Source organism: Eurosta solidaginis, chromosome 1 (assembly GCF_040869045.1).
Source record: "Eurosta solidaginis isolate ZX-2024a chromosome 1, ASM4086904v1, whole genome shotgun sequence".
In the NCBI taxonomy this organism is placed as follows: domain Eukaryota; kingdom Metazoa; phylum Arthropoda; class Insecta; order Diptera; family Tephritidae; genus Eurosta; species Eurosta solidaginis.
Genome location: NC_090319.1, coordinates 272655441 through 272668371, shown reverse-complemented (window position 1 = coordinate 272668371; position 12931 = coordinate 272655441). Strand labels below are relative to the sequence as shown.

At 36.2% G+C, this 12931-nt stretch overlaps 1 protein-coding gene across 1 annotated transcript; it reads left to right on the top strand.

Annotated features, from left to right (window-relative positions):
- The first annotated feature begins 6978 nt into the window (after positions 1 to 6978).
- On the top strand, positions 6979 to 11434 carry LOC137237307 (uncharacterized). Its single transcript, XM_067760781.1, has 2 exons — positions 6979 to 7086; positions 10526 to 11434. The coding sequence occupies exons 1-2, from the start codon at positions 7072 to 7074 to the stop codon at positions 11267 to 11269; spliced, it is 759 nt and encodes a 252-aa protein (XP_067616882.1). The 5' UTR covers positions 6979 to 7071; the 3' UTR covers positions 11270 to 11434.
- The last annotated feature ends 1497 nt before the right edge of the window (positions 11435 to 12931 follow it).

The window sequence follows — 12931 nt, the reverse complement described above, 5'->3', positions numbered from 1 at the left end:
GAAACTATAAACGTAGTTGTGGCTGGTGATTTTGTAGCTGATAACTAACTAGCAAGTTCTGGAATGGAAAAGCCTAGAAGTATGCAACGAGGAAAGCAGACAGTATAAAAGGCGATACCAGTAGAGGCGCGAGAATCAGTTTTGATTAAGCACGCTATCTGTCTAGCAATAGAAGTGTTATTTTGAAAGTAGTCTAATAAATACCATTTTGCATTATTACATATTGGAGTTATTTACTCAACAGTTTAGTGATTCGAACGTTAGCAGAAGATTGCAAATAAGAGGATTTGCAGTAAATTCATTATAATATGAAATTAAAGCTTAAGATAGAAAGTCGGGCGTTTTTTAACTCCAAATTTTAACTTCAACAATTTCCAAAATTTTAAAAAAGTGACGCTGGTGAAAATTTGTTATACGAAATTGCGTTAGAGAAATAAATTCATTTGACTTTAATTCTATTAACACTATTGCACGTCAATTGAACCTAACAAAGGCATTGTACTTCACGTACTAGAGCAGAATAAGACCTTTCATTGTGAAAAGTGGGGAAGACATTTTTATCACATGTTTTCTGAATTTAGATAGTTTTTGGCTGGAACTCTCGCCCACTACATCATCCTTTTCATTCGCGTAACCAGCACACGATATTTACAAGTTTAAAAACTGAAACGGAGCTGAGTTAGTTTGACGACCTTGACTCTTTAAACGATTAGTGTTTTTTTGATATTGTGAAATTTAGAAATTAATGATATGTAATGCCCATTCCAAACTATTTCAAAACACTTTGTTTTTTTTTTTGTTGTTGATTGGTTAAGCTCTGCACCTTTTTTCATCATCAGCACAAACCAGTAGCATCTTTTTTATCTCTATGCTTTAAAAAAAAATCATTTATCAGCTGAAGCTGTTAAGGTTAGCGAAAACTCAACCAGAACAGTGGTGCGCAGCTTAGCATAAAAAAAAATTAAACTTACTTCAATATGTGACAATTAATATTTGAAAGGGGGTGATCGCTTCAGATGCATAGTGCGGGAAGATAGACGAAATCTGTTATCTCGTTGTTTTTGTTGTATTAACTATAAAGACACTCCCCGAAGGTTTTGGGTAGTGATATCGATGTTGATCCGCTAAGTTCCGGTAACAAAGCACCATTAAGGTACTAGCTCGACCATCTCTGGAACGATTTATATGACCACATTCAACTTTCTAGGCCATCCCGCTCCACCCACTAGTTCCACGAGGAACTTGGGGTCGCCAGAGCCTCGCCTGCTAAATATGTCTATGATACAGTCATATTTGTAAAAGGATTCTCCTCGCGTAGGTGAGGTTGACAATTGGGTTGTGGAAGCTTTGAAGCTATAAAGCTTTGCATAGCGCTTATCAACGCATGACTTCGTTGGCTTTGCGAAGCTCCATGAATGTTTTCAGTGCAACGCTGCTCCGCAGTAAAAAAATATATATAAATTAGCATATGCACATATATATAAATCAATGCATATACTTTATGAAATTGGGTTTTTTTCGAACACTTACCTCAATATATTGACTTTGATTATTTGGAGATATCAAGTTGCATTTAAATGTTTATCATATTCATTACCATCCATATGCATGTAGGTTTAGAGTAAATAAGTTAAAGTCTCAATGATGACTTATTGCTATTGTTGTAGTTTAATTTACAAATGTATGCATTTGGTTTCCATTAATCAAATCTATTTTGAAAGAATATTTTTATGTTGCATACTCCTAAAATATGTATTTGATAGCTTAATATATGTCTCGAACTCTATTATGTTTCTTCAGGAATTTTTTAAAAGCTGATACAATACGTGCAATAATTTATTTTGTAGCATTTTAGTTATAATGTTAAACTTACTTACTTACTTAATTGGCGCTTTACCGTCTAAACGGTTATAGCCGTCCAACAAGGCGCGCCAGTCGCTCCTTCGTGCCGCCAACAGGCGCCAATTGGTCACACCAAGGGAGTTTAAATCGTTTCCACCTGGTCCTTCCAACGGAGTGGGGGCCACCCTCTACCTCTGCTTCCATAGGCGGGTTCCGATAGAAACACTTTCTGGGCCAGAGCGTCATCTTTCATTCGCATAACATGGCCTAGCCAGCGCAGCCGCTGCGATTTAATTCGCTGGACTATGTTCATGTCTGCGTATAGCTCGTACAGCTCATCATTAAATCTTCTTCGGTACTCGCCATCGCCAACGCGTAAAGGTCCATAAATCTTTCGAAAAACTTTTCTCTCGAACACTCCCAAAGCTGCTTCATCTGCTGTTGTCACGGTCCATGCCTCTTTTTAAGGTTAAACTAGTATATTTATCATTATGATAACGTAATTGGTACGTAATTTTTTTTCATTTCATTATTAAAATTATACATTAGTATAATAAGATCGTGTACGATCTTTTATAGTACAAATAATATTAAATAAAAGGATAATAATGTAATAGTGAAAGCTTTAAATTTATGACATTATCCTAACCTATTTGAGGTATTTTTTATTTATTTAGGAAGAATTGGTACAATAAGACCAATTTGAGGTCTTTTTAGTACAACTGATACGTAAAACTTTAAATATGCTTAGGCATGACATATTTGGGAACTTTTGAAGTTTCATAAAGTTTGTTGTTTTGCTGGAAGCGTTGCCATCTTGTTGCTGTTTAAAGCAAAATTGTAGTATTTCGGGATGGGAAATTCTTTCAGGATGAAAACACAATAGTCATATGAGACAATAATAATATACTTTAGCACGATTTATCTGCATATATTATCGAAAATACAGTGAATAATGTAATTTTACTTTAGCACGGCGCAAGTCAAAGAAATAAATAGTAATATTTTCTTAGAGTAGATGCATGGAACCCTATAGCGAATAAGCGAGATGGACGAAGGAAAATCATATATAGAGGCAAAATAATTCAGAAATTTGTAAAAAAAGACAAGGAAATGCACTCGTAGTAGTTGTTGTTGCTTATCGACAGATATTTTCTGTTGGGGGTTCTGTTAAAGACCCGTTAGTACTATAGTTTGTGACTAATACCAAATTCGATTGAAGAGTAAAGATTTTTTTCAGGATAGCATAATATTTATACTCAGTTGAGCAGAGCTCACAGAGTATATTAACTTTGATTGGATAACGGTTGGTTGTACAGGTATAAAGGAATCGAGATAGATATAGACTTCCATATATCAAAATCATCAGTATCGAAAAAAAATTTGATTGAGTCATGTCCGTCCGTCCGTCCGTCCGTTAACACGATAACTTGAGTAAGTTTTGAGGTATCTTGATGAAATTTGGTATGTAGGTTCCTGGGCACTCATATCAGATCGCTATTAAAAATGAAAGATATCGGAATAGAAAATTAGTAAAATTTTGGACAACGGGCGTGGCACCGCCCACTTTTTAAAGAAGGTAATTTAGAAGTTTTGCAAGCTGTAATTTGGCAGTCGTTGAAGATATCTTGACGAAATTTGGCAGGAACGTTACTCCTATTACTATATGTATGCTTAGTAAAAATTTGCAACATCGGAGAACGACCACGCTCACTTTAAAAACAAATTTTTTTTAGCCAAATTTTAACAAAAAATTAATATCTTTATTACAGTATATAAGTAAATTATGTCAACATTCAACTCTAGTAATGATGTTGTGCAACAAAATACAAAAATAAAAGAAAATTTCAAAATGGGCGTGGCTCCGCCCTTTTTGATTTAATTTGTCTAGGATACTTTTAATGCCATAAGTCGAACAAAAATTTACCAATCCTTGTGAAATTTGGTAGGGGCTTAGATTCTGGGACGATTAATGTTTTCTGTGAAAAAGGGCGAAATCGGTTGAAGCCACGCCCAGTTTTTATACACAGTAAACCGTCTGTCTTCCCGCTCGGCCGTTAATACGATAACTTGAGCAAAAATCGATATATCTTTACTAAACTCAGTTCACGTAATTATCTGTACTCATTTTGTATTGGTATAAAAAATGGCCGAAATCCGACTATGACCACGCCCACTTTTTCGATATCGAAAATTACTAAAAATGAAAAAAATGCCATAATTCTATACCAAATACGAAAAAAGGGATGAAATATGGTAATTGGATTGGTTTATTGACGCAAAATATAACTTTAGGAAAAAAATTTGTAAAATGGGTGTGACACCTACCATATTAAGTAGAAGAAAATGAAAAAGTTCTGCAGGGCGAAATCAAAAGCCCTTGGAATCTTGGCAGGAATACTGTTCGTGGTATCTCATATATAACTAAATTAGCGGTACCCAACAGATGATGGTCTAGGTCACCCTGGTCCACATTTTGGTCGATATCTCGGAAACACCTTCACATACACAACTACCACCACTCCCTTTTAAAACCCTCATTAATACCTTTACTTTGATACCCATATCGTACAAACACATTATAGAGTCACCGCTGGCCCACCTTTATGGCGATATCTCGAAAAGGCGTCCACCTATAGAAATAAGGCTCACTTCCTTTTAAAATACTCATTAATACCTTTCATTTGATACCCATATCGTACAAACAAATTCTAGAGTCACCCCTGGTCCACCTTTATGGCGATATCTCGAAAAGGCGTCCACCTATAGAACTAAGGCCCACGCCCTTTTAAAAAACCCAGTAACACCTTTCATTTGATACCCATATCGTACAAACAAATTCTAGCGTCACCCATGGTCCACCTTTACGGCAATATCTCGAAAAGGCGTCCACCTATAGAGCTAAGGCCCACGCCATTTTAAAATACTCATTAACACCTTTCATTTGATACCCATATCGTACAAACAAGTTCTAGAGTCACCCCTGGTCCACTTTTATGGCGATATCTCGAAAAGGCGTCCACCTATAGAACTAAGGCCCACTCCCTTTTAAAATACTCATTAACACCTTTCATTTGATACCCATATCGTACAAACAAATTCTTTAGTCACCCCAGGTCCACCTTTATGGCGATATCTCGAAAAGGTTTCCACCTATAGAACTAAGGCCTACTCCCTTTTAAAATACTCATTAACACCTTTCATTTGATACCCATATCGTACAAACAAATTCTTTAGTCACCCCAGGTCCACCTTTATGGCGATATCTCGAAAAGGTTTCCACCTATAGAACTAAGGCCTACTCCCTTTTAAAATACTCATTAAGGCGTTTCATTTGATATCCATATCGTACAAACAAATCCTAGAGTCAGCCCTAGTTCACCTTTATGGCGATATCCTTAAATGGCGACCACCTAACTATGCCCCACTCCCTCTTAAAATACTCTTTAATACCTTCCATTTGATACACATTTCATACAAACACATTCCAGGGTTACCCTAGGTTCATTTTCCTACATGGTGATTTTCCCTTATTTTGTCTCCATAGCTCTCAACTGAGTATGTAATGTTCGGTTATACCCGAACTTAGCCTTCCTTACTTGTTTTTCATTGCATTACTTCAAAAATACGTCGAAGCTCGCGTTTTAAATTCTTCACATAAACTCGAATGCATACAGAAAACTTGCTCGATTGAAAACAAGAACATGAAAAGTTATTATAAAAAATGTTAACATACACAGTTAGTTTGCTGTTGGAAGTATTATATTTCCACTTAATCTTCCTTGAGATCCCGTTTGTCGAATCGCATGTTGTTGTCTTGCTTTAATTTGAAATATTTATGCAAAGATTAATACATGTGTATGTATGTTTCATTGCATTTATTTGGGAATTATTAGTACAATAAGACCATCTTCCAGTCTTTTATATATATAACTGAAACTGATTAAAGACTTACCCTTCCAAAAATTCAATTTACTCATCTCAGTATCGAAGACTTCGCCAAATCCTTGACTGGAAAAGGATTTATTAATTATTTAGTAAACGACAAAGGAAGGTTTTTGTAACCGGCCATTTCTCGGTACTGCATTTTTTGAGAGCATAGTTCTATTCCCACTATTGCTAATGTCCGTTGGAGCAAAATGTTCGGAGCAAAGGTAAAGACATTTGGGAAGGGTTCCTTTCCTTACTTCGCATGCTTCGAGCAATTTTTCTTTCACAAACAGAATTTTTGGGTGTTTGAAAAACGTCCTTCCTCTTTACCTGGTATTATATAGTTGCGTATTTTCAATGCACACAGCTCATTTTTTTCTATTTATTTAAAATAACAATTCAAATATTTGACCCTTATTTGTTAATTTCGAATCCACCGAAAACCCAAAAAATTTAACTTTTTTCAATCTGGTAACACAGTTTTAATAAAATTGTCATTGTCCCCGCAAAAGTCAAGTTAACATCACGGTAGGTGGAACTAACTCCAATTTCGCGCGCCCAACGCTTTTATTTAATTGTCTGATCAACGCCCTAGAATGATGCGGAGTGTGATGACTAGTACCTAGGTCCTACCTAATTATTTTCTAGCTTTTAGTGTTATTATTACTTCATGTAAGTATTGTTTTCAGTAAAACCGGGAGCAAATCGAAAATAGGCGAACATTTTTCATGAAATGCTCGTACTACATATAATATCGAAAAATATCAAATGTGTCCAGCAATGGCACTGTAAGAAGCTATGTCTTATAACTATATTTAAAATAGAGCCACTTATTATGTCTGTAGCATAATTTTTTTAAACAAAAACCGGATACACTGATGAAAAATAAAATGACGAGAAGTTGTAAATTCATTTCAGGTTTTTACCAAATTTTTCGATTGTCTATTATTAATATCGCATACATTGTTTGTAGCCCAATTGAAGTACAATATTGTATTGGTTGAAATGGAATATAAGAAATGAGTGAATGGTTGGTGACAACACCAAATAATTTGGGCCTAAAAATGTTACATCTTACATTAGAGGTATTATTTAAATTGAATTAATTACCTATTGGAACAAGTTTTCATCTTAATCAAGATGCAAATTACTAATATTTTATGTAAAAGTGCGTTAGGCTTATTGCGTTAAGCCTTTGTTTGATATAAATACTGCGTGCAATGTTTTGTTAGGACATAAACAGTTTGATATTCATTTAGTCAACGCTTGAAGCATCTTAACCTTCTCACTAAATACAAAATGCGTGTGGCTGTGGTGAGTTTTAGTGCGTGAAGAGATTTAGCATTTAAATGCAGTGCCATTTTATATTGTGAATTGAAATTTAAACAAAAGGCAAACGTGAAAAATTAAGTCGAATTATTATGGCTATTAAATAAAATTTGGATCAATATTTGACAAGTTGAGGCAACGAAATGTTTAAGTTCGCATACGATCATATCAGAAGATCGTTAACGCACATACGTGATAATTTTTTTTTGATATGGGTTTAGCACCTAATGGCAAAATATTGAACGAGAACTAGAAAGTTTCGAGATGTCTCGTTATGAAATCCCAATAGAATCTTCGCAGTAAAAAAAATCAGAACGAAAAAGGCTACAGCTGTTTCGTTTATACCTTGTGAAATTCCTTTCCAAAGCCTGCTCCTCTAGTAGGTGAATGGGAACTCGCACTCCTGCAAAGATCGGTTTGTTTACAACCAGACTAAGACGTTTGTTGTAAAACTTTTTCCTTAATTGCCATATTCTGCATACATTTATAATTTCGTACTGAACATATTTTATATATTTGCATGTTAACTTGTTTTTTAAAAGTTCTTTATTGGGAGAAAGTTGAACAACAAGAGGACGTGGCTTTGGTCGTGTATGCTTGTAAATAGATTGATTATCGCGGCCGTGCGGATAAAAATCCCACTATAGGAAAAAAGGTTTTGAAGAGATTAACAAGTTAAAATGGTAACAGCTATCGTCTTCGAATGTCGCGTCGTTTAAATTTTTTAAAATTATTTAATAAACTACAATGAAATATTGAAAATGCAGTGCGATGATGCTTTTTGTATGTCACATTGAGCAAAGCAGCAACAGAAAAGTTGTTGACGGTAAATCGCTAAGGTTATTGATTTCGAACTTGAAATCCGAACGAATTAAACTGCTAAGAATATTCCTGTGGTCAGGCGTGACTGTTTTAAGAGCCGACCCTGACGATAGCGGGTTAAAAATATCGTTCCCGTGGCACTTAAGTTAGTACTAGAAGGTACTAGAGCCGAAGCATATTTGCTTAATATCTGTCAATACTCTGAGCAGTGTTACGGATCACTCCCCTTAAGCTTCAGGAACTGTTTTAGCGATTTCAACAACAATAAAAAACATTTCAAATGTAGAACGGATATAATGCCTATCACTCCCAATCATCAATCCCAAACCTTCTTTCACGTTAGAGAAGACTGCCCACCCTAAAAAATAATCGAAAGCGTAAATAAGCAAGATGAGTGAAACTGAAGGATCAAGAGATAGAGACTGAGTACAGAAGTTGCTAAAATCGTATTCGCAGAATGCTGCTCGCATCCTCCTCTGTTGTTACAGCGATAAAGATCTTGAGGAGTGTTATCGATATTGATGGTCCTTTCCGGATATATATCCGGTCGGCTCCGGTAGGCTCCGGTAATAAGCCTCTGTAAGTTTCAATACCGATCATTTGGGAAACGATTTAATATGACCACATTGAACCTTCTCGCCTGCTAAAGAAAGAGGGTTCGCCATGGGTAGGTTTGACACTTGGGTTGGAGAACCGTTCCGTTGTGCTGGCAACCCCTCGAATCCCAAATATAGTCTTGCTATATGTTTGTCTATACCGGGGAGCCTTTAGTAAAGCAATCTCTACCAGGGACGGAAAAAAATTTTTTTTTCGGAGTGGAAAAAGCCCGGTCAAAAAATTTTCCTAGGTGAAAAAGTTTGTATTCTCAGGTATCCCTATATCAATATCATGTCGAATCATGCATCCTTTTTCGACCTTTTTCCATAAAAGTCCACATATAAAAGTAAAATCTGTATTTTTATTTTTTGAGTCCGATAGAACTAGTTAAACACGGACTTTTAAAAATAAAAGTCCGGATTTAACTTTTATTTTTAAAAGTCCGAGTTTCTATTTCTATCGGACTCAGGTAATAAAAATCGGAAAATAATTTTTATCTTGATCCAAATATATTAAAAGTCCAAAATTAATAGTTTTGCATGGAATTATATTATAAAAGGAATAATAGTTTCCGTACCTGGTCTTTAATAAGTATACACCGTATAAATAACCAATAAGCCAGTTCGATGTATTTTTATACTACTACGGGCTGCTAAATATCTCCACAAAAGAAAGGAATATGTCTGATTTTAGGATTCAATGCGCAATGCAAAGCTTATTGATTACTTACTTGCTTAATTGGCGCTTAAACGTTTAAACGGTTATGGCCATCCAACAAGGCGCGCCAGTCACTCCTTCTCTCTGCCCACAGGCGCCAATTGGTCACACCAAGGGAGTTTAGATAGTTTTCCACCTGGTCCTTCCAGCGGAGTGTGGGCCGCCGCTCTCTCCCTCTGCTTCCATCGACGGGTTCCGATAGAAACACTTTCTTGGCCGGAGCGTCATCTTTCATTCGTATAACATGGCCTAGCCAGCACAGCCACTGCGTTTTAATTCGCTGGACTATATTTATATCTGCGTTTACCTCGTACAGCCCATCGTTAAATCTTCTTCAGTACTCACCATCGCCTATTGATTACAAATATCATATTCGCCTATACCTCACGGAACTTGCTATTGATATGATTGTATCGGCGGTGCACTGGCGATCAGAAGTTTGTTTCAGGAAGTAGGGCTATCCCAATGTTCTTGACATTTAGTGATACAGGCACGCAGTGTGAAAAAGTCTATAAGATTCGGAATTTTGAAGTCATTCCCTGTCAGCCTCTGTGAAAACGTGTTTCTAAAAATGCTTTGACAAGATTCATGACGAATAAGGTCCAGAAGTTAAAGATAAAACATCATCGGTGTTTACAGCAAAAGGAGTACCATGTTATCAGAGTTGGCAATCAAACTGTAGGGTTTCTTACTTAAGCCTTTTATTGGGCTGGTACACTGTAAACGAAATGCTATGTTTCCCAAAGCAACTCAGGTCTGCGACGCCTACAAAAAATATTAAAACAGACGAGCTATATCATGACAAAGTGGTTATTTTCTTTAAGTTCGACTTTCATGATATAGATCTTTCTGGAGATAACAGATGTAAGACTATATATTTAATTTCATAAGAATAGTAACTTAGTAGTAGTAGTAAACTTAGTTGGGTGAAGAAGGTTTGGCTAATACTGGGAAAATCTAATAATGAATGTAAGTGTTTTGAATCGAAACGTGTAGAAGAGAAACAACTATAGTTTTTGTCTCCTTTATATCGGCTGAAAAGTTCCATAAAGAAAAATCATTAATCGTACGACGTTTTGAAAGAAACCATCGCAAAGTTGGACCAAAAAATTGTTTTGATATATTTAGATTGTTCTACTCTTGGTTGACATCGCAATTGAATTGTGGATTACAACAATTTTTTGCTAATAGATTTTATTAGAAGCTTATTCCTATATACTTATCAGAAGAATATTTCCGCTTATGAATCCAAAAATATTTCATTTATACATATGCTCTTTATTCATAGATACTTTGCCTGGTTGCTGTGTCCGCAGCTCAGTACGACTACTCCGTCAATACTCAACACCAACAGGTGGTTCAACATCAGCAGATTCAACAGCAACACTCCCATCATCAACAACACCAACATGGTGCGGCACAACTTTCTGCACCCATTCAACCCGTCGAGGAGTACAATAAAGAGTTTTTTACATATTCTGCACCCGAACATGAATTTAATGATGTGCAATCTCATGACTCTCTTTCCTCATCGGTTAGAAAGAATTTACGTGTTATCTTCATTAAGGGTCCTGAAAATAATGGTCTGGAAAATGCTGCCATTCAATTGGCTAAATCATCTAATGATGAACGTACTGCCATTTATGTGCTCAGCAAGCAAGCTGACATTGGTGAATTGGCCAATAAGTTAAATTCAGTGCAAACTATTAGCCACAAACCTGAAGTTCATTTCATTAAATATCGCACATCAGCTGATGCAGATAATGCACAACGTACAATACAATCGCAATATGATTCGTTGCCGGGTGCGTCAAGTAGCCACAGTGGTGGCTCTGCACCTGTTTTGGACTTTGCTAGCAAACAAGCTGCCGCTCCTGCTGCTCAAGCTGCGCCAGCCTCGTTTGCTGCTCCATCCTTTGCACAACCTGCACCAGCCGCTCCAGCTGCCGCCGTTGAACAAGCTGTTCCTGCTAACAGCTACGTACCACCACCACAGTCATCATCGTATTTGCCACCAAACAGAAGGTTGTAGAGAACATAAGTCTAATCTGTTATATATCGTTGTTGAGTAGTTTTAAAATTAAAATTTAAAATTATACCTTTGTTATCCCATATCCCGTCCTTTTTGTAATTCCTTCCTTCACCCGTATCATCCAAAAGAAAAATATACACATACGGAATATGTAAGAATTTCAAATGAGTTTTTATACTCGGTTTACAAATCGCCATAAAAGGTAGTTTTGAAATCGGCTTTAGTAGTAGTAGCTCGCTGGTTGGGAAGATGGAAGGAAGGCGTTTTCGAGGCAGCCTGCTACATTTGCTTAAATTTTTCTAGTTTAAGTTAAAAAAATTACAACTCAAGATCAGAATTTCCACTTGAACTTCAGAAAATTCAAATTCAAGTTCAGAAAAGTACATTTCCAGTTCAAAATATCACAAATTAAGTTTATGATTTCCAAAATGAAAGGGAAAATTAAATTCGGAATGTAACAACTTAAGTTCAGAATTCCCAATTTAAATTCAGAAAGCAACAATTCAAGTTCAGAAATTTACAATGAAGTTCAGATGTTCCAATTTAAGCCCAGAAAGTTAAAACTCAAGTTGAACAATTAAGGAAGGTTAAGTTCGGGTGTAACCGAACATTACATACTCAGTTGAGAGCTATGGTGACAACATAAGGGAAAATAACCATATAGGAAAATGAACCTGGAATGTGTTTGTATGACATGTGTATCAAATGAAAGGTATTAAAGAGTATTTTATAAGGGAGTGGGCCATTGTTCTATAGGTGGACGCCATTTAGGGATATAGCCATAAAGGTGGACCAGGGCTGACTATCGAATTTGTTTGTAAGATATTGGTATCAAATGAAAGGTGTTAATGAGTATTTTAAAAGGGCTTTGGCTTAGTTCTATTGGTGGACTCCTTTTCCAGATATCGTCATAAAGGTGGACCAGGGGTGACTCTAGAATGCGTTTGTACGATATTGGTATCAAATGAAAGGTGTTAATGAGTATTTCAAAAGGGCGTGGGCCTTAGTTCTATAGTTGCACGCCTTTTCGAGATATCGCCATAAAGATGGACCAGGGGTGACTCTAGAATGTGTTTGTACGATATGGGTATCAAATGAAAGGTGTTAATGAGGGTTTTAAAAAGGAGTAGTGGTAGTTGTATATGTGAAGGCGTTTTCGGGATATCGACCAAAATGTGGACCAGGGTGACCCAGAACATCATCTGTCGCGTATCGCTAATTTATTTATGTATATAATACCACGAACAGTTATCCTTCCAAGATTCCAAGGGCTTTAGATTTCGCCCTGCAAAACTTTTTCATTTTCTTCTACTTAATATGGTAGGTGTTACACCCATTTTACAAAGTTTTTTTCTAAAGTTATATTTTGCGTCAATATACCAATCCAATTACCATGTTTCATCCCTTTCTTCGTATTTGGTATATTATTATGACATTTTTTTCATTTTTAGTAATTTTCGATATCGAAAAAGTGGGCGTGTCATAGTCTGATTTCGGCCATTTTTTACACCAATATAAAGTGAGTTCAGATAAGTACGTGAACTGAGTTTAGTAAAGATATATCGATTTTTGCTCAAGTTATCGTGTTAACGGCCGAGCGGAAGGCCAGACGGTCGACTGTGTATAAAAACTGGGCGTGGCTTCAACCGATTTCGCCCTTTT